Source organism: Drosophila biarmipes, chromosome 2L (assembly GCF_025231255.1).
Source record: "Drosophila biarmipes strain raj3 chromosome 2L, RU_DBia_V1.1, whole genome shotgun sequence".
In the NCBI taxonomy this organism is placed as follows: Eukaryota; Metazoa; Arthropoda; class Insecta; order Diptera; family Drosophilidae; genus Drosophila; species Drosophila biarmipes.
The window spans coordinates 8,378,340-8,400,257 of NC_066612.1; the positions used below are offsets into that span (position 1 = coordinate 8,378,340).

The following is a 21,918-nucleotide window of genomic DNA, read 5'->3' on the forward strand; positions in this document are numbered from 1 at the left end:
AAAGTAGAACACTTAAAGTATCTCAAGAAGTAATTCAATTATCTCTCCTTAAAAGTAGGAGTACAAATTTCAATAAAAATTTTAAAAAATAGTGTTCAAAAGTAAATACAGAAATACAGTAGTGCTTATTTATTAAAATATATAAAATTCTCTAGGTAATGGATCAGCTTTTTTTAGAAAAGTTATGAAATTTTAGTTGTCTTAAGATAAGGGCTATTTTTAGCTACAGTGCTCATGGGTGGAGTTGGCTTAGTCACCGAAGCATATATATACAATTTGACACAACTCGCACAAGCATCGGTGGTTCAGTGGTAGAATGCTCGCCTGCCACGCGGGCGGCCCGGGTTCGATTCCCGGCCGATGCAAACCAAATTTTTGCTTTTTCTTTTAAATTATTATTTTTTTTAATCTCCCTAATGACGTTTACAGTAAATAAAGTTAAAAATAAATAACGATCTTTATTGTTTTTTATAATAAAAGAAATACTTAAACAACTGAAGCTTGAAAGTATTGTATTAAAACCTATAAAAGGTAAAGTCAATGTTTAAACTTACTTTCATAGAGTTCGTAAGCTCTTATTCATTTATTAACATGCAAATTTGTAGTACTACCAACCATTGTGAACCGGTGAGCTATAACATATTTGCCCAGTACATTTGCACTTATTTTTCATGCCACATTTGTGAGCTTATAATTAAACTAGATTTTCAATGCACGAGCGTAAATGTCAACTGTTTCATGTAATAATGACCATTTTGGGCAGCGCACTAAAAACATAAACAAGTAAAAGCTTCATGGAGACATTAAAAAAGTGAAAATCTTTTCAGCTACCTTGGTCAGTGCCCAAAAACAGGGGCGGAGTAAACTCAAAGGGTAAAGAACATTTTTGTTGTATATACTGTGGGAACTGTTAGCTGTTTTATTACTTCACATTCCATTTAATAAATATTATATTATTTAAGTGTTGCCATTTTGTTAATGATACTTTCCTAACAGGTTTTTCTGTATGTAGGCATATGACTTATCATCATAAAAAAGGAAGCCCTTGTTTGCAAAGAATATCAATATTACAAACTAATTACTTTATAGATAAAGAAAATATCTCATTTGACTAAAAGAAGCATTAAAAACGTAAAAGAGGATGAAATATAGCATTTTCTACGAAAAAACTCTATTCCTTACTTTATTTTTATCGATATACCCTCACAGAGCCAACTGCGCTCCTGACTTTTAGTGACCGCCTGGCATATATCACGTTCGGAGGGCCATTCAAGAAGGTCAGTTTTTCAAGCCGTAGCCCAGAAACCGGAAGGGCAAGGTCTTATTCGGTCTAGAACAAGCCGACAAAACTTTCCCAAAAAAGAAAACAAAACACATATACCATTTTTTTGGGTTTTCAAAAGTTTAATGGGTCTCTCGTTTCGGTCTCAACTAAAACTAGAATAAATAACTTAGCGCCTAGACAAGTAACTTAAGGTGGCAAATGTGGAAAAATTCTCAAAAGCGTAGACCTTCCATGATTAGTCCGTACATTTCGAGGCGAGGGTGCACATGAGGGTTTTGGGGCAGAAGAGCAGGCTCTTGGAGCAGCTCATCTTGTGGCCCTTCATCTGGCCCTGGGCGTTCTTGTAGCACACAAAGTAGCTGGAAATGGAGGTCTGATCGGGTATCTTATCCCCCTCCTTGCAGTAGTACTTCCTCTTCTTGGCCGTCGATGATCCCGAGGAACCGCCACCCAAGCCATTGCTGCTCTGGATGATGGTGGGTCTGCTGGTGGTGGTGGTGGCCAAACTGACCTCCGGCAGGTTAACCACAAAGGAGTCCAGGGGATCCGCTTCTATGTTCGCGGAGATTCCAGCAGGTGCCGCCTGCTGAGTGCTGCCATATTGCTGGAGCAGACTGGCTATGCTCTGGGCCTTCAGGGCAGCCTCCTGCCTTCGCTTGGCCTCGCTCAGCATCTTGATGGCCTCCATCTGGAGGCGTCTATTGCTGTCTATGGTATAGCCACCGAAGGCGGGCAGCACATTGCTGCACTGGGCGTATGTGGGGGCGTCGCATATCCTGGTCTGCTTATTGAAGCCCGTGTAGGGTGGACAGGAGTAGGACAGGACCTTGCCATCCTTCTTGCTGCACACGAAGTATCGCGTGCAGTCCGTTTGATTCGGCTGCCTCACTCCCGCCTGGCATGTGATGACCTCCACATTGCCCAGTTCATTCAGGGCCGAAGGTGACTTGGTCATCAGTGGCAGTATGGATTTCTGGAAGACATCCAGGCTGATGAAGTTGCCATTGAAGTTCACCAACTGGCCATTGCCTGGGGAGTTCGTGCCACCCGGGTACTTCAAGCTGTCCCCCTTGAAGGGGTTTATATTTGGACTGCTGGTGAACATGCTCATCTCCATATTGCCATCCGAGTCGCTATAAATACTGCTGCTCATCGTGGGCCTGGGCATATATGGATGATGGTGGTGCTGCTGCTGGTGCTGCTGATGCTGCTGGTGGCTATAACTCTGCTCCAGATACCCATGGCCAGGTGCTAATTGCGGGCTCATGTCGCTGCTGTAGGTCAGTACGTGAGGAAGAGTGTTCCCATTCCCGTTGCCATTACCATTTGCATATTCAGAACCACTCTGATAGTTGGCCTTAATCATCTCCTCGTCCATCTCCATGCTTTCGATTTTCTGCGAATTGGGACGAATGCTCACCCTATCCGCTTCGATTTGTCCTGGAAACATATCCATGGGTCGGGGCATATTCATCGTGGGATATGACTCGGTGGGTTGGTAGACCCTGTTGGCATTGTGCTCGCCCAGGTGGGGACTTGGAGTGTAGTAGTTGGCCACTGTGGCGGGAGAGGGATGATGTTCGAAGGGTCGCGGAGTGGTCAGGGTGTAGTCGCTGGCAAACGGGGATTGGGAGCCAAACTGCGAGGAGTAGGTACTAGCTGTGGGAGTAGCCGAGATGGGTCTTCCCGTGGTCATATACTCCATGCCACTGGGCTGACTGGCGGTCACATGCTTGTCCATGCTGGGATACACCCCCAAGCTATTGCCATAAGAATCCAGCACCTCCTTTTCCCCCGAACTTGTGCTGGACAAGTGCACGGGTATCACATTGTTGTGGATGATGGTAGTGCTGGGCTTGTTGTAGCCATTGTTCGAGGAACTTCCTCCCCCCGATGAGTGCTTCTTGTGCTGCATGTAGTTGTAGTTGGGAGTCAGGGGAGGTGGCATGCCATAGTATTGCTGGAAGGGATTGCCTTGGGGGGAAACGAAGAGAGGCTGTATAATCGGCTGATAGTAGGCACCATTGAATCCCGGGTTGGGCAGCACTTTGGGCAAGTTTTGGGCGGCAATCATTTGCTTCGATAGCTCCAGCACAGTCTTCAGGGTGTCCTCCGATATCTTGGGCTCATGGTCGCTGTACTCGTGACTCTGAACGGGATGGTGGTTGGAGTAGGGACTAGCACCCTGTTCCTGGCTCATCCCATAGCCGGAGGGCAGGGCAAACATCACAGAACCCTCGGGACGATTCACCACTATCTGGGAGTTGGCATAGCCCTGGCCAGTGGTCCCATGAGCGGAATAGGGCAGGGCATTGCTCAGCATCAGCTTGGTCTCCGGCTCCATGCGGTGGTGACTGAGGTGCTCCTGCAGGCGGGTCTTGTTCGAATGTGGCTGCGGTAGCTTGGGCGTGGTTTTTGGTGCCTCTGTGGTACTAGTCGTGCCAACGGTGGTGCTCTGGGAGGTCTGTTCCATGGGGTTCATCATCTCGTAGCGATTTTTGATATCAAAGTGAGCCAGGAAGGCATTCAGCTGATCCGGACGCATTTCCGCCTGTGTTTTATCCGTTTTTTGGTACGTTTGCTGCAATCCATCAATCAGCTGGGATAATCTCTGCAGATGGGCAGTGAGATTGGGATCGATGGGGGAACCCGGCTTGGCTATTTCACTGATGCCAGCGACCTGCTTGAGTTCCGTTTTTAGTTTTTCCACCTCTGTTCGGTGCTCCATGTCGCTGGGGGTCACCGCCTCCTCGCGAGTCTCAGGCTTTAAGGCAGCCGGCGAATCCAGTTCCACCAGCTCGCCATCGCCGCTGGAGTCGAAGTTCTGACTGGTGGACATATCCTCATCCGAAGTGGGCTTGTTCTTGGCCGCCTCCCCATCCTCCTCGCTACTGAGTGCGGAATCCAAGACAATTTCCACGGTGCCGTCGTCCCTGTGGCTGGATTCTGTCAGTAGTAGACCCGCCTCATCCATGTCGTTGGATATCAAGATGTCCGCATCTAGTTTCGCCGGCGACTGAGTGGAGCTCATCTCACTGGGAGTAAGGCACTCCCAGTCCTCGCCGGGCAGGACGCAGCTGCCCAGACTGGACTCGTAGACCAGTCCCTCGTTGCACTTCACAGGGATCCAAACGTGCGAGTTGGAGGGCAGTTCCCGGCACTTGTAGAAGGCGTCGCAGCGGGTTTTGTGGGGGCGTGTCTTTTCAGGGCACGGTTTGCCTTTGGTCAGTCGAGGAAAAGGGGAAAATAGAGTAAGGAAAAAGAAGAGGAAGGCACATTAACAAGGTTATTCTTTTTTAATTTCTTTTTAACAGCTTTAGTTTTCTTAGTTTGCAACTATTTATATACTTGATTTTTTTTTGACACAGTTGTTTATTTCTTAAAGCATTTCTATGTAAGTCATGTTTTTTTTGGGATATGTTACAATAAAAACTATTTAATGAAAATAAATCTTTTTAATTTAGTTTTATTTTGTTTCCAAATAATCTTCATTATCGGTTAAAGTTATTCAGTGTAAATCCACATTTTGTAGAAAGAACTATTTGACTTTATCGTGAATATTAAAAATTGTTTGTAAATAATTTCAAATTTATATTTTTAGCAAATATATTTATAATTGTAAAATATCCCAATAACTTGTATTAATAGAAAAAACAATTGTTTTCAGAACACTTCACTTTCCGGCGGAGTTTACCTTCGGAAAAGTAAAACAGTCCGCAGATCAACACGCAAACTAGCAGCTGCCTCATCGCGTATCCTTCTCGCGTAATCCCTTCGCCCGTGGTATATGGTATATAAAGTCCACAATCCGTAGCCGTCACTTCCGATCTGCTTCTTTCAAAGCCCGCGACACGAATGACTGCGGATCCAGAGCGGACTGCACATTAAATTTTGATCATTTTCACTTTGGGTCGAGTCGGAGTTCTCTGAAACTCGATGGACGATGTGTGAAAAAGTCCGAACGCGAACAAACAACCGAAGTGAATGACGAATTTTCTTGGGCTCTCCGCTCTCAGTGCTCGCATTTAAAACGACTGCTAATAATTGTTTAAACAAATAGTTTTTGTGCTACTGGAAAGATCGAGGAATCAAGGAAATTTCACTTTTTTGTGCGTATTTTATTTGATTGAAAGTGCAATATGAAGTGAGATGGCTATATATTTAGTAACCATAAAGCGGGCCATAGAGATAAGCTAATGAAGGTCTGATGGATTGAATAAAATAACGTAAGTGTTACGGCATGCTTTAAGATTTTTTATTTTTCCCAAGAGATACATAAAACACCCCAAATTTACAACATTTAAGGGGTATAACTTTCAATGCATGCTGAGTTGATAAAGATTTACTCATTTTCCTCTTCTTTCTGGCAAATAAAATGGAAACTATACTTGCAGGGATAATCGTACATTTCGCCATTATAAAGGAAAACGCAGTTGGAGGAGTCCAATCGAGTTGGACGAACAGTGGCCCATTTCAGGAAAGGAGCTGGCTTCCCCGTGGCCATGGACAGGAATTCGTCCTTGTGGCCCAGGTCACTGATTCCCAGCCAGTAGTGGGTGTCCTTCTTGAGACCCGCCTGTATGGCCGAGAGTTCCTCCTGGTCCTTGATGTCAGCCAGGTGAGCGCCCATGTTGCGACAATACTTTGAAGCAGAGGCCCAGTTCTTCTCGGTTATCCTTTCTATATACAAGTATTTCGAGCCGACTTGCTCGAATCCCAGATATTTAATTTTGGTTTCCACTCTGAACAAGGTTTCCTGCAACGCTGACAGTTGGCTTTCCAAATCATCCACTCTCTCAGTCAAGTTTACATGGCTGTTATCCAAGGATTTTTGTTGATTCTCCAGTGAGGTCTCGAAGGTGGTTTGCTTTTCCTGCAAGGCAGTCAGTTGTTTTTCCATTGTGTACTGCCTCAGCAGGACCTCATTGGCTTTTTTGGGATCACTGGGAGTCCTCTGATCCTGCGATATGGTCAGGTGATTCAACACTGGTGTTAAAACACTAAGGCAGAATCCTCCGCACTGGTTGGGTGGGTCTTTTAAAAGGCAAAAGGGTTCGGTATCTGCCAAAGCACCACAGGAACCCAGTGCAAGAAGCCCACATATCAACGCGATTGTTAATCCTAGCATTTTAAACACTTATTACCATTTAAATCAAAGGTTTTTATTGTACTAACCACTCGTTTTTAAACCAAAGACTCTTATTTATTTTAAAGAAATACCAATGCATTAATTGCATAATTAAAGCTTTAACATATTCAGTGGGGTAATGAATATTGATGGTTTTGATTATTTATTTGAAGAAAAAATTAAACTAAATTGACAAAAGAAAGCTTTCGATTGTTAGGTCAAAAAATACCCTTTAGAATTGTTTTGAGGCACTAGTAAACTTGAAATATGATAAAGGATCTGGAACACTTGTTTCAACTTTTATTGAATAAGTATTAACTAAATGGTACTGCTGCTTGGCTTGCAACTATGAGTATGCTTTAAGTTGAGGCAAATTAAACAAAGCTTGTTCTGCTAAATATTTAAGTTGGCGAGTTGTTCCACTTTTTATCTACATATCTAAGTTTATTATGATGATAAAACAGTTTAAAATTCAAATGTCGCGGTCTTTTGCAAATGCAGCTGGCAACGCCAACCATGATTCTTTTTAACCAAGTCTGGCAACTCTGCTTCGGCAAAAAGGTTCGGGACTCGGCTAACGGCCCAAACTTGCTTAGCAGTGTCACCCACCTGGCATTTTTATAAGACCGTACTTTTGGTATTTTCTTGCAATTAAAAGTTGTACTAAAAGTATATTTTTAGACCCGAATGGTATTTTTCACAGATAACCCCGCGGGTCACACTGCTAAGAATTCGGTTTGCAAGCGAAACAAAATAACAAGTAAACAATTAGTGCAGCGAACTCAGCTACTTGCAATTACGTGGACCAACGCGTGGGCGGCATCGGCGAATCGTGCAATACTCTAGCCAACCCATTTTTGGGCCAGGAAAACTCAATTAAGAATCGCCCGCACACACACACATGCAGCCGCGCACAGGAGACAACAGCCACACACACAGGCGCAAGTTGTAGGAGCACCCGAGGAAGAAGAAGCAGCCGTAGAAGGTAAGGCGCAGGTAGAGGAAGAGGAAGAGGAAGAGGAAGAGGAGGAGCACCCAGAAATTGCTAAAAACAAAAGGAACACACGCTTTTTGCATTGGAATGTGCAGGCCGTAAGACGGCGTCGACGAGTGCGAGCGAGACGCAAGTCGCGACCTTTGCCTCAATTACAAACAAACACCACACATACACACTCGAGGAGTGGGAGTGGGAGTGGGAGAGGTAGCTACCTTCTTTTTTTGGCCTGCGTTACATGACCACGGATATATGTACATATTTATATGGTGGCAAGTGTGTGACTAAGCCGCAGGGTCGATAATTCAAGGAAGTTCAAGTTCCCCTCCCCGAAAGTGCATTCCTGATTTATTGACAGCTGTTGCTGATTATTCCACTGTGCTTTCCCGTTCTCGCTTTCGCTCTTCCCGGCCCCACACTGGAAAGATAACTCCCCTTTGTTCTCCAGCTCTTGCAGTGTCCACTGATAAACGCTCGACCAGCGGAGGGATCCTATGATAAGGGAGAATAAGCCGGATGATGAGTCAATTAGAGGCGATGGAAAGCGCTGCCAAGTCAGTTTCAATTTCAATCTGCCCAAAGACTGGCACGAGTAAACAAACAACAAACAAGCTGCACTTGCTCACGTGTTCTCGCCTAATTAATGAAGAAAAAACCCAAGCCCTAGGGAAATCGCAAGCAGTACACAGGGGAAAAAGCCTACTAACATGAATAAATAAATCAAACCTAAAATATAAAAAACCATAGGTCAGCTTTGTGATAAATACCAGGGGTCTACCTCAATTCAAAGAACAACTCTCAATTTAACAATTTCTATATGCCTCCATTATTTTCTCCCTGTGCATTCGATCAATATGCACTGCCCATTCAACAATTGAAATCGAATTCATTTACCTTCTGCCGCTTTCTTTTTCGTGTCGCTGATGACTCACATGGCAACATTATTATACAATCTATTGTGCGAGTCGGGGTGTTTGCTATCAAAATTATAGATGACCAGCAATCGGCGAGGAAATTGTACGAAAAAAGTACAGAAACACACACGCGCACAGCCGTGATAGTCGCGAACTATGGCGAAAATTATTAGCCCACATACAGTGCTTCCCAGCCGCGTAAGGTCATAATATAGGCTTCAGATTCGTTATCAGCTGAGCTATGTCCGGAATCTATAATGTATTTGAGCTTTACTCATTTTTGACAAATGAAAACATTGCTCATAATAATGTATAACAATTCCCTCTTATCAGCTCTTCTCAATCTACTTATGATTTGTAATGTAGAAATGTAGCAGCTGCTTAATTGAATTTACTACTTCTTTCCCCTTATTTTAGAGTACACTAATTGCGAAACGCACTGTACCATAGCCACGATAATAACGAAATAAAACCTGGAAGTTTGCAGCTCACATATTGTTCGAGGAGTTTAAAACACGAACTCAGTTAAGGCCTATTCGCCAACAATATTATTGCAATACTGTCGTTTACACTATATACTACACAAAGCCAAACAAGCTATATCTTATCTGCGGCTAGTCGCCTTCATAATGAAGTAGAGCTGGCATTATCTCCCCCTCCAGATTAGGCCTTTAAATAGTCGAGAGTTAAATGGGCCCAAATGGAACTGCTTAACAGTGTTTTCTCCCCTAGAGAGCTCTTCATAAATCCCTTTAAAGTAAAACAGTTTGCTTAAGTGTAGTGTAACCTAACTTTGTACCCCTAAAGTATTGGATTAGCTTTTACTCAACAAAGGGTTGGTAATAAACGCTTCCTTTTCGACCGTGTTGTACATATTTTGGTTATTGATAAACCATTTACGTATGTAGACCGTGTTCCGGACTTATCTTATCAGCTCCCGAACACGCAATTTCCCATTCGATACTTTCCACCACCAATACTCAACACTCAATACCCGCTTTCTCTTTCAGAACGACAGCTCCCCGAGGTGGTGAAGGTCACTCAGAGGGAGGAACACAACGCTGAGGAGGCGGAGGAGGAGCACCAGGAGCACACACACACACTCAGCCGCTAAATGGCCGATGGAAATGGGCTGCCAACGGGTGCAGCTTCCGGCGTCATGGATGTCGGTCAGACGGTGAATGGAGCTGGAACCGCCAGCCCCACGCCCACCTCCAGTTCGGGGGCGGGGGCCAGTGGGAGTGCCAATCAAGGATATCATCAATTAAGCGTGACAAGTAAGCAAACAAAAGAAACAGCGGACCAAAGAAACAATCAATAATGCCCCGAAATCCTTTCAGTTGAGGAGGCTTCGCTGCGCAACAATGGCTTCCTCAAGCCAAATCCCTACGTGGAGCTCCTGATCGACAGCAAGAGTAAGCGGAAGACGGACTTGGTCAAGAACAGCTATCTGCCCAAGTGGAACGAGGAGTTCACAGTGCTGGTGAGTGGAGTAAACACTTACTGAGGGTCGTTGATTGCCAATGTGAATTTTTTTTCTCGGCCGTAGATAACACCCAACTCAACGCTGCACTTCAAGGTGCTGGATCACTCCAGTTTCCGCAAAGATGCCATGCTGGGAGAGCGGATCATCAACCTGGCGCACATCCTGCAGCACTACAACGGACGCTGCGAGTTCCTCGAGCTGACCATTGACCTGTTTGTCACTAGCAAGTCGGACAACCGCCAGACGAAGAGCGGCGAGCTGGTGGCCATCCTCAACGGCCTCAAACTGGACATGAGCAAGCTGCAGATTCAACCAGCGGGCGTCCAACAGAACGGAAATCCCCCCGTCCAGGCTGTCAATCCGTCGGTGGTCAGTGACGCGGCCGCTGGACACAGTTGCACCATTTACGGTGGAGTGCGAGCACGCATGCGGCTTCGTTCGAGCAGCGGCAACAGCAATGGCGCCGAAAGCCGCTCTCCTTTGCCGAATGGAGGAGCGGATCACAGGAGATCTGCCCCAGCACCGCCTGTGTGGGAACAGCAGCAACAGCCCCCGAATCAACCGCAACCCCTGAGAATGGTCAATGGTAGCGGGGCGGCTGTGCCGCAAACAGCACCGTATCCCCAGCAGCCTCCTGCTCCCGCACTTGCACGTCCGCTAACCCAGGTGTACGGAGCGCTGCCAGAGAACACTCCGCCGTCTGCTGTTTATATGCCAGCAGGAGGAGGAGCGGCAGTGGCAGCAACTGGAGTCTCAGGCCCACCCATAGAGCAGCCCGGAGTTGGACTGCCCGTGAGCCAGAGCACGGATCAGCAGCTGCAAACGCAACCGGCCGATGATGAACCCCTGCCGGCTGGCTGGGAGATCAGGTTGGATCAGTATGGCCGGAGATACTATGTGGATCACAACACACGGTCCACTTACTGGGAGAAACCGACGCCACTGCCTCCGGGATGGGAGATCAGGAAAGATGGACGCGGTCGAGTGTACTACGTGGATCACAACACGAGAAAGACCACCTGGCAGAGACCGAACAGCGAGCGTTTGATGCACTTCCAGCACTGGCAGGGGCAGAGGGCTCACGTTGTTTCCCAGGGCAACCAGCGATACCTGTATGCGCAGCAACAACAGCAGCCAACGGCAGTGACCGCCCAGGTGACGCAGGACGACGAGGATGCACTGGGAGCGCTACCAGACGGATGGGAGAAGAAGGTAAAACCGTTTGTCTTTTTAATTTTATTAATTTGTTTTTAATAAAATTGTAATTTCTCCAAAAACAGATCCAATCGGACAACCGAGTGTACTTCGTTAACCACAAGAACCGAACCACCCAGTGGGAGGATCCACGAACCCAGGGCCAGGAGGTGAGCCTGATCAACGAGGGCCCGCTACCACCAGGTTGGGAAATCCGCTACACGGCAGCCGGAGAGCGCTTCTTTGTGGACCACAATACGCGACGCACCACCTTTGAGGATCCTCGACCGGGAGCACCCAAGGGCGCCAAGGGCGTGTATGGAGTTCCACGCGCCTACGAACGCAGTTTCCGCTGGAAGCTGTCGCAGTTCCGGTACTTGTGCCAGAGCAACGCTCTGCCATCGCACATCAAGATCACGGTGACGCGGCAAACCCTGTTCGAAGATTCCTACCACCAGATCATGCGGCTGCCCGCCTACGAACTGCGGAGGCGGCTCTATATCATATTCCGTGGCGAGGAGGGACTGGATTATGGCGGAGTATCCCGCGAGTGGTTCTTCTTGCTCTCCCACGAGGTCCTGAATCCTATGTACTGTCTGTTCGAGTACGCCAACAAGAACAACTACAGCCTGCAGATAAATCCCGCCTCGTACGTCAATCCCGATCACCTGCAGTACTTCAAGTTCATTGGTCGCTTCATTGCGATGGCCTTGTACCACGGACGGTTTATCTACAGTGGATTCACAATGCCATTTTACAAGCGCATGCTGAACAAGAAGCTGACCATCAAGGACATCGAAACGATCGATCCGGAGTTCTACAACTCGCTCATCTGGGTGAAGGATAATAACATCGATGAGTGCGGCTTGGAGCTGTGGTTTAGTGTGGATTTCGAGGTCCTCGGCCAGATAATACACCACGAGTTGAAGGAGAACGGCGAGAAGGAGCGCGTGACGGAGGAGAACAAGGAGGAGTACATCACGCTGATGACGGAGTGGCGAATGACGCGGTAGGTCTTATATGAAATATGTGATACATCGTTGATTGAACAATGAGTAGTTCGAAAGATAAAATGTTTGGCTTGGAGACTCATTAATATATATATTCATTACTTATCTGCTTACAGTGGCATTGAGCAGCAGACGAAGACGTTCCTGGAAGGCTTCAATGAGGTGGTGCCTCTGGAGTGGCTCAAGTACTTCGATGAGCGCGAGCTGGAGCTGATCCTGTGCGGCATGCAGGACGTGGACGTGGAGGACTGGCAGCGCAACACTATTTACAGGCACTACAACCGCAACTCCAAGCAAGTTGTCTGGTTCTGGCAGGTGGGTGTCTCTACAAACTTGGTTCTCTCCAAGCCACTAATCCGGGTAATTACTTTTGCAGTTTGTACGCGAGACGGACAACGAGAAGCGGGCGCGACTGCTGCAGTTTGTGACGGGCACGTGCCGAGTGCCGGTCGGCGGATTCGCCGAGCTGATGGGCTCCAATGGGCCGCAGCGCTTCTGCATCGAGAAGGTGGGCAAGGAGACGTGGCTGCCGCGCTCGCACACCTGCTTCAATCGATTGGACCTGCCGCCGTACAAGAGCTACGATCAGCTGGTGGAGAAGCTGACCTTTGCCATCGAGGAGACTGAGGGCTTCTGCCAGGAATGAGTGGCAGTCGATTTGTGGTCGGTTTGTTGATTAATGTTTAATTCCAGTTGAGCGCCTGCGTTACCGTCCCAACGTCCCCATCCCCAACCCCCGCCCCCATTCCCACAGCCCCCGCCCAATCGACGACCACGTTGCGTTAAATAGTTACTGTTATTATTATTACATACGTATGTATTACTACTGTATACTGTAAACACAAAACACACACTTTTGTCTGTCTATATTCCTATGTTCGCCACCCATATCAAGCGAGAGATTTGTTTAAAGTGCGGAATTTTGTAAACGATATATGTATGAATGTATTGAGCGCCTATTTTAGAGTTATTTATAATTGGTTAGACGTAATTGCATAATTCCTCCTTGTACATTTACACAATATTTTCCATAGCTCCTTTCTGTTTATCACTTTTTACCTCTCTATCTTCAATTGTAATTGTCGATACCATACTTTCCGCCTGTACTTTTACGCCGATAAATAAAACCACCTTCAAGTTCAGCAAAGCCTTGATGAACTTAGACACCACATTTCCCAAACTTTTGCAACAGGTATGCAAAATGCATCTGCTCAGCAATCGCAACTAAATGTTACGTTTTCGCCATAAGATTGCACTCTGATTGCTTCTAGTTCAATTGTACAACGAGCCGCGGCTTGCATGTTTTTAGCCACTATTGGTGAACTTATATTTGCATTGATACGCTCCACTTGTAAATAGTTTACTCGACCGAATTCAAATTGTTAACGAACTGAGTTTGGTTTAGTGGCAAACTGTTTTTCAAACTGTTCCATTGTTTATCAAGTGTACACACATAAATTTAAATAGAAACTATATTTTAAATATGTATATCCACACTAACGAGATATCGTGAGAACTTGAAACACCGCAAAGCAAACAAAGTACGTTAGGGTTTTAACACACAAACAAGAGAATACACTTAAACCAATAATGAATTCAAATAGCAATAATTGTTGTTAACAAAACTATAGACGAGAGGCCGGCGGCCGGCGGCAGCGATACACATATATAAATTACGCTACATAAATGTGCAGACTAAGACAAATCGGAGAGTAAGGAGGAGCGACGTATATGGGGTTGAATGTGTACGATTACATATTAAATATATATTATATATTAAATAGATTTTATTTAGTTTAATGCAATGTGTACTGTATTATATAAAATAAATGCAAAATTATTTAGTGATACACAGCCGCATAAATATTCATCATGCCCGGGGAGTCCTTGAGGGCGTTTCGTCGGTTGTGTCGACACTGCGGTTAGTTTTCGCTTAGTCAGCTGCCAAATCGTTGATGCGGCAATAAATTTAATTATTTTAAGCGCATTTTTGGCCACCGCTAGCATTTTAATGCCCCGCAATTAAAATGTATATCAAATATGTAAAAATCGCATTTCCACACCACTCGAGTGGAGTCTCGTTTTGGTCAGCCAGCGAAGCGGCCACTGAATACCCACAATGGGCCACTGATAACATCATCATCATCGTTATCCTCGGATGTCTAACCTACATTTTTCCAGCGCTTCCTGGTGAGTGGGCGCTCAAATTTAACAAGCTGCTCCATTATTTATTGCGGTTAAATTGCAAAAACGCAGCAGTCAAAACATGAAAACTATACGGTGGGCGGGATAGGGTACACTGGGAGGTGGTTTGATCATAAACCATTTCTTATAAGAAAGGAGTTCGCTTTTAAGAAATAAAGAAATACATTTTTTTTCTAACATTTTATGCTTTATACTTAAATTATACTTTGAAGCATTGTTTTTTTTTTGTATTATTTTCAACCTATTTGTTTGATTCAAACTAATCAAAAATATTTATAATAAAATAAAATATGTATTAAGATTGCAATCGCTAATACATTTATAAATAACAGTTCTGTTTGAAGGATATTTTAATTTTGTTAATTAGCCATAAATTTTTTGAAGTGTTCTTTTCAGGCGCCTCGCAAATAACACCTTTGCGCTGCCTGGGGATTGGGGGCTGCCGCCAGGCTCCTGCCTCCTGGCTCCTGGCTCTCTGTGTTCCTGCTGGCTCCAGGTACGACGCGTGTATTGTTTCGTAATTACGCCGCAAATGGGCGGGGTCACGGGTCGGCGGAGGCTACACCTTCCGGAGGCCACCTGGGATCCCGAGCTCGTTGTAGGTGCAACCAATTTTCACTTTCATCCATGATTTATGTATTCGCCGCCCATGTTGCTTTGCCAATGGGTGCAGTTTTTAAAGTTAATAAAGAACCAGGGTATGTTGGCTATAATTGCTGGAGTCTGACACTTTTCAGCTGGATATCGGATAAATATGATTCGATTTCAACAATATTCTGTTTATAAAAAGAAGTGTTTCAAACAGTTTTGCTTGAACTTACATTCAAAATAAACGATCCTTTCAGCGTTGCCATATAATTTGATCGTTAAGTGTTGCCAGTGTGTGTTTTACGGTATAGCGTTGCCAGACTTCGTTTGCCATTCACATCTGCGCATTTGTTGTCATTGGCTTGCTATGTTGTTGTTTAAATTTTAAAATTGCAAACATTTGGGAAATAACAAATAAAACTCGGAAATGAATAGCATGGCCAAATCGCCCGACGTGCGGTGAGTTTTAGAACAGAACGGCGCAGAACGTACAACTAACAGATATTTTTGATAGTATTCCCGGCTTCTGCACGCCCTTGCGCTCCAAGGAGTTGCTGGAGAGGCAGAGATCCTTAAGGTGTACCCCTAAGAAAGACTATCTTACCCCACAAAACTTACAAAGAAGCAAACCCCCGAAATCGGGGAGTGCCAGCATACCCTCTATATTGATTACCGATGGGGATACGGGCTTGGAGCGCCCTAGCCAATTGCTACAGCGTCTGGAGAGGTCCCTCAATCGATCTTCCTCTGCCTCCAGGATACCATCGAAAAATGCGTTTTTATCAACCCAAAGCAGGCAACTTACTTGGGAGAGACCAAAAACACTAGAATTTCCGTAAGTTATGTGGTATTTTAAACATCTAGCTCAAAATAAGTAATATTGTTTAATCCAGTTTAATTAGGCCGTCAAGGAAAGCCATAACATTCTCGGAACCTCGTCCTTTGCACTCTAAGGAAGTCGTGGAGAATCTAATGTCTCTGCGTCAAGGAACTTCTGCCACTAAGACAACTTCCCAGAGCAACCTAAAAAACCCAGATCTTCTTAAAACTCGAGAAAAGCGGTGTGTAAAGGCCATTTTCAAAGATAAATCGCATTAGAAAGGCTTGTCCTATGATATATAAGTAATTGATTTACATTATTTAAAGACACCATTATAAAAAGTCACGTTCAGCCACACGACTGAACTACGACTATAAAATTAGCGATAGGCTTTACAAACTTTCTAATGCTCTTAGTGGAGAATAAAACTCGTATTGAAATGTAACTAGTTTCTCCCTCATTTAACCAGCTGCACATTCATACCTTCCTCGGAACCACAGCCCATCCGCCCAAAAGTGATCCTCGAGCGGGAGCGCCAAGAGGCAATAACCAATCGCTTAGCATTAGCATCGATTGACCGTCCTAGAACAAAGCCGCCGACGACCAGCTTTTCATCGAGCAAGCTGTTGGTGCCCCAAATTGGATTCTCGTACCCCAAGGATCCCAAGAGCCTCCATGCATCTAGCAAAGCAACCAAGCTAACCAACTCAAAGCGAAAGTTGGATTTCCACACTGAGCAGGGGAAGGATTCGCTGCGGTGGAAGCTGGATAAGATGGCAAAGGAATGGCAGAGAAAGACAGAGTACCAGCTACGTCAGCTTATCTCGGATTTTTTGAAACAACTGGTGCACCTTCTACCCTTTAATGGGGTAAAATTTTCCAATCTTAGCAGGAATTGTTATGTGGAGCAGACAATGGAGGCACTGCAGCAGCTACACTATTCCAAAAAGGTGAACAAAAGCTGGCTGCGAACGCCTAACACGAAAGAAGCCATGGGCCAAGTGCTGGAAATACTCTATTTCATTGTTTCAGAAGAGCAGCCAATACCAAATACACATAGAGAACAAAGGATATTAAAGGTGGAACAACCTTCAGTGGCATCTAATGATATGATAGGCCTGCAGCAGAAGTTGATTCATCTTAAAATTGAGAAGGAAGAGTTAACCAGCTGTCAAGGAACCCCCACATCCATCAATGATTTGGATAAAATAATAGGTCGGGTTGCGGATGGAGACTTTGCCAGACTATTGGATGCTCATCAGGAACAACTGCACAACCTTCAGCTGCATCGTCTGCGTCTTCAAGAGTTTTCCGAGCTGATAACCCTCGCCAAGTTAAAATTAAAACGCTGTTATAAAGGAAATAAGGAAAGCATTGAAGCCTTCAATGAACAAATACGAGATGTGACAGACTCAGTGGTTTTTAAAAATACACATATCACAAGTGTATCCCAATTATATTTAACCCTAAATCCTACCAAAGAGCAGATCCATGAGCGTGTGGAGGAACTGCAGCGGATGTATAAAGATAATTGCTTAAATCTTCTGCAGTTAAAAATATAGTAGCCTCTAGGAAACCTTCGGGCAAATTCAGTCACCTTCATCATTAAGTCTCTAAAGGTTCCAGTTAATTTAAGCAAATATTTGCGTGTTACGCAAGCTGCTCACTGAGCCCACCGACTAAGCTCCTGGCTTAGTAATTTCTTCCTGAATTTCAAAGATTTATTTAATTGAATTTATCAACTGGAAGTCTCGGCAATGTCCTGGCCCGGATTTAAGTTCGTGTAATTGACATTTAAATGAGTCATCGGCAGCTTGACTACACTTACTCAAAGGAAATAGCTGAAAAGTTAAGCTGCTTAACTTTGAATTACATAAATAATTTAATTTCGCAAAGCTTTATTATTGCTACTGTGCTGTGTAAATATTCCTTCTTTCTTGTAAGCTGTTACAAGTAATTCTTATATTATTTTTCGTTTAATGGGAAAATTTTTGTAACTTAAAATATTACTTCTGCACTTTCGTACTTAAATACAACCATCAAATAAGCAGAAAAAAATACCTTAAAAATAAAAATTAGGTACACTAATTTCTCCTTTGTATTATTAATTAATTAATATACCTAATAAGAAGGTTATGTGGTATGGCCAAGTTAGATGGGTTTGTTAGAACTGAGAGCCAAAGTGTAACTGCCAGTCAGAGGCTTATGTTTCACTCTTGCTGTGTCGCAGAAGACTAGTGGATTGGCATTAATTTAGAGGTCCTGCCGCAAGGACGTCCCCTAACGAGGGGGCGTGGCTGGGCGGGCAGGCCGGCTGTGTATGCATTTGCTCCGGTTAGATTTATAATGCGTTTGTGTTTGTGCCCCAGAGTGGAACTAATAATCTTATTACTCAACTGGAAGAGATGCAAGCCAGCGTCAGACCCCGGCAAAACTTTGAAACTATAACCGCACCGCCCCCACAAACGGAGCTGTGCAATTAAACAGTGAACTGCATAAATTATTCCCCTGCACCAGAATGTTTAAAGCCCGCCTGAAAATCCCGACCAGCCGGCCAACTACCGACCAGAGTGCGAGAGCAGGCAAGTGTAATAAAATACATGAATTAGTGTAATGGAAATGCGAATTCCTAGAACAAACAATGCCAAAATTTCGAATGCAAATTCCCTCGGGCCCAAAAACAACACACAACAAGCTGAATTTTGCGCAAATTAAACAATAACAACACGACGGAGCCGGGGCAAAAAGTACATACACCTCCGGAGTGCAGAAATGTGTAAGGATAAGGCTGATGCCAAGGAAAATGTGGTCCAAATGCCAAGATTAAGCCGTATAGTAGTTAGTTCAGGCCTGGCTTGAAAATAGTTATCTGCTGCACATGGTCGTGTGTCATAACTTGCACTCCTGCACCCCCGAAAATGCCTACGGAGAGCACCTTTAAAACTTGCCCGAAAGTCAGGCCAAAACAATTACGGTCTGGGGAGGCAGGCAGATGGCAACCGGCAGGTGGGTGGCTGGTATATTGGGCTGTCTTCTACATTATTTTCCTTCATAAAACAAACACTCACCTCGGCAGCCACTCAGTCACAAAAGAACAGCAACCACCATCCACCATCCACCATCAACCATCCACAGCCGGGACCGACAGAAGCCGCATCACAGCATCACTGGAGTGAAATAATCGCATATCGTAAACTTTGACTTCGAGCTAATGAAGAATTGCGGGGCCCGGAAAAGCTGCAATTGAGTTAATTAGCCGAGCTGGGAACTTCAAGCAAATAGAAAGTGTCATGACGCTCAGACAGTGGGAGCTCCTTCTGGAAATGGGGACCTCGTTTCAAGGTATTTATATTTATAATGCCTCTATGTCCTACTTAAGCAAATTGGATTTTATTCAAGGTAGTTATGTGAAGTAAAGAAGTTGGGCGTCTTCTTTCTTCCCAACTTTTTACATTACAAACAAAAAATGGAGTAATGGTATAAAATGTGAACTTAATTTGGTAGAATTGTATCTGTTTTCTCTAAAGTTTTTGTCTTAATATCATTGTGTTTGTTTTTCTGAAGGATTATTATGTTCTCATTCCGAAAAACATTTATAAAAAACATAATAATCTTTATGTCGTATTTAGAGATATATCATTGTACTTGGACTCTCTTTATAATGTATTTATATCTGTTTACTCTACAGCATTCTTAAGTTATTTATCTGAAAATCTTCAAATATAATAATTCTTAAATGGTAATTATCTATCTTTCACTGTAATTTCCTCGTCTTTATACAGTTTGTGTTTGCTATCTCAAAAGACTTCTTAAGTTTCTTTTCCCAAAAAACAATCCTTAACAAATATAATAAACCTTATATTGCAATTTGCGATTTATCACTGTACTTTCCCTGTCTTCATCCGTAAACTTTCGAACTCCTTCGATTGGCAAGCAAACAAAAGGAAGTTCACTCGACAATATAAAAGAAAAACGCTCGTGCCAATTTCGCTGTGCGAAGGAAGAATTGCCGAAAATCAAAGAGCACTATTTCTTCGACATCCTTTCGGTTTTTTTTGCTCCTGGCACTAATGGAAGAAAGTCTCGACTGTTGTTGCTTAATATCGGACTGTGGACCTGTCGCGGGTATTCCCCCTTTCCTGTGCGCTTTAAGTTCAAGTGAGCCAGCTTTAATTTGAAAATCTCCCAGCGGAAGCAAATAAAATTTGTATGCGGAGCGGTGCAAGCCACCGGATGATGACTCGCCGGGTGAACTATGTTTTCTATGTGTCCGCCGCTCCCAGCGAAAAGGAAAAATGTCAACTGCAGCGTGACCAAGTCCGCGTCCAGCAAACCAGCCGATGTCGAGTCATGCGATTGCAATATTTATGCAGTTTGTGCAGCGTTCGCTATATTTGACAGTTGCTCTTCCGCTCGGTTCCAGCTATCCTCGGGCCACATCCTTCGAAGGGGCACTGCTGTAATGAGCCCAGCTGCGCGGCGATAATAGCAAACCCATTTGTGATTATTACATTTTGTCAGTCAGTCGTGGGGGAATTTGTGCAACGAAAGTGAAGCTAGTCATTTAACACTATTATAAGCAATTGAAAATGTTATAACTTTCTTATAATATTTAACTTTCTTAAAGATATAACAATTTTAAAAATATTAAACTATATTAAATAAAGATGTTAATTAAAAAAAAAAAAAAAAAAAAAAAGTACCCATAAATATATTTCACATTATTTTGTATTGCCCACTTTTGGGCAGTTGCCCAATTCTTTTCAAATATATTAATATTTTCTATTTATTATTTTTCTATAGGCATTTATAAATGAATTAAAATAAAAAAAATGTTGTGGACTTTTAAACTGGTTAATAATTTTAAACGTTATATTAGAATTAGAATAGAAGTGTTTTTATGTAGTATTAAAGGTGAATATTAAAATAAACAAAAACGTTTTCCCAAATATTTTGAATATCAAGTTAATTTTATTGACCAAGTTAACTGCCTCGGCAGCGCATTAAAGCGTCGTTGTGACGAGCGCAATTGTTATTGCTCAATTTTTTTGCACATTTCAGCGGTTTTCGGCTCTAGGAAGTTGCTTGCTTAGTCGGGCATGCAACAAGGACGAAATGGGATTGCAGGAGAGGATGAGGACGCGGACGCGGACGCGAATGGGGAAGGGGATTGGGATGAGCACGAGGATGGCCAGGACGATGCTGCAGCAGGTGGCGCGTGCGTTTGCTCGAACGGCAATTGCATTATCAGTAAATTATATCTGCGGCGGTCTGTGTGCCCCCCATTTGCCGACTTTTCCCAGCGCCGACATGTTGGCCATGTTTACGGGTTGCCTGCGGCCATGTTTGCCAGCTCCAGCTCGTGCTGCTCCTCCGGCTCCGCTCCTCTTGCGTCCTCCGCCCGCCTCCTGGCCCCACTGCCATTGTTGCTGAGCCGGATACGGCCGTGTTGTTGCTGCTGCTTGTTTGTGCACCCATTTTCGGCGCTTTCCTGCTGATTTATGCAAAACTGTGGCATTTTTCAATTGCATTTTACACTCGTCCTGCAAGTCTCGCCACCAGCTCCGGATCCTGCTGGCTCCGTGCTCCAGGACTCCGGGGTCCTGTTTCCTTTCCGCTTGTTTGTGTTGTACAATTTTCACACATTTGTGCAACTTTTGCTACCGAAATGCGCAACACATTTGCCCCGTCGCATTGTGTCTGCTCCATCTGGAGGAGTGGAGCATCTTCACGCGGCATCCGTGCTCCACGCCTGCCACGCCCACCGGCCGCAGCCGCCTCCTTTGGCAGCCAACTGCATTTTATTGCCACAGTTGCGAGTGTGCGAATGGGTGTGTGTGTGTGCTAGAGAACCGTGTATCCACGATATCCACGCTCGGTTTTGCGCATTTAATGCCAAGTTATAACTTTCACGTGGGTTGCTTTAGTAGTTTTCACCCGCCCCAAAGTTGCCCTCGTGAGTTACGTGGCCCCATAAAAAGCGCGCGACGGGGAGCAAAGTGTCACTTATGCATAGAAGATTTGCGATGCATTTTTCAATGTTTAATAAACATAATTTTAGCGCAGTTTATCATGTGACAAGCGCATAAAATCTGCCGCGTTTATGGCTACTTGTTTATGGGTAGCTAAAAAGACTGATTGATATGCAAAATAGATTGGAAAGTATAAGGTTATTTAAAGCAATGAAATATGGTCTAGCAGTAGCTTTAAGGGATAATTAATATTTATTTCAGTTCTTCAACTCTTTGGGAATACCTTTATTTCCACCCTCGCTCTTTAAATGGATTCCAATTT

The 21,918-nt window shown here is 44.3% G+C and overlaps 4 protein-coding genes and 1 non-coding gene across 5 annotated transcripts; 3 read left to right on the top strand and 2 right to left on the bottom strand.

The window, feature by feature from the left end:
* The first annotated feature begins 294 nt into the window (after positions 1-294).
* Trnag-gcc (transfer RNA glycine (anticodon GCC)) lies at positions 295-365 on the top strand. The gene has a single exon. It is a non-coding gene; the product is annotated as a tRNA-Gly (tRNA).
* Positions 366-1,403: 1,038 nt separating this feature from the next.
* Positions 1,404-5,153, bottom strand: LOC108032394 (uncharacterized). The gene is made up of 2 exons (XM_017106215.3): positions 4,980-5,153; positions 1,404-4,504 (listed from the first exon to the last, which is right to left on the bottom strand). Exons 1-2 carry the CDS (start codon positions 5,032-5,034, stop codon positions 1,521-1,523), a joined length of 3,039 nt encoding a protein of 1,012 aa, XP_016961704.1. The 5' UTR covers positions 5,035-5,153; the 3' UTR covers positions 1,404-1,520.
* A 227-nt stretch (positions 5,154-5,380) lies between these two features.
* On the bottom strand, positions 5,381-6,450 carry LOC108032335 (accessory gland protein Acp29AB). Its single transcript, XM_017106146.2, has one exon. It carries the CDS (start codon positions 6,411-6,413, stop codon positions 5,628-5,630), a length of 786 nt encoding a protein of 261 aa, XP_016961635.1. The 5' UTR covers positions 6,414-6,450; the 3' UTR covers positions 5,381-5,627.
* A 670-nt stretch (positions 6,451-7,120) lies between these two features.
* Positions 7,121-13,861, top strand: LOC108032644 (E3 ubiquitin-protein ligase Su(dx)). Its single transcript, XM_017106591.3, has 7 exons — positions 7,121-7,398; positions 9,332-9,598; positions 9,662-9,804; positions 9,871-11,019; positions 11,088-12,010; positions 12,128-12,326; positions 12,388-13,861. The coding sequence occupies exons 2-7, from the start codon at positions 9,436-9,438 to the stop codon at positions 12,655-12,657; spliced, it is 2,847 nt and encodes a 948-aa protein (XP_016962080.1). The 5' UTR covers positions 7,121-7,398; positions 9,332-9,435; the 3' UTR covers positions 12,658-13,861.
* Positions 13,862-15,107: 1,246 nt separating this feature from the next.
* LOC108032814 (kinetochore and Eb1-associated basic protein) lies at positions 15,108-17,712 on the top strand. Its single transcript, XM_017106827.2, has 4 exons — positions 15,108-15,263; positions 15,319-15,639; positions 15,698-15,865; positions 16,094-17,712. The coding sequence occupies exons 1-4, from the start codon at positions 15,232-15,234 to the stop codon at positions 17,184-17,186; spliced, it is 1,614 nt and encodes a 537-aa protein (XP_016962316.1). The 5' UTR covers positions 15,108-15,231; the 3' UTR covers positions 17,187-17,712.
* The last annotated feature ends 4,206 nt before the right edge of the window (positions 17,713-21,918 follow it).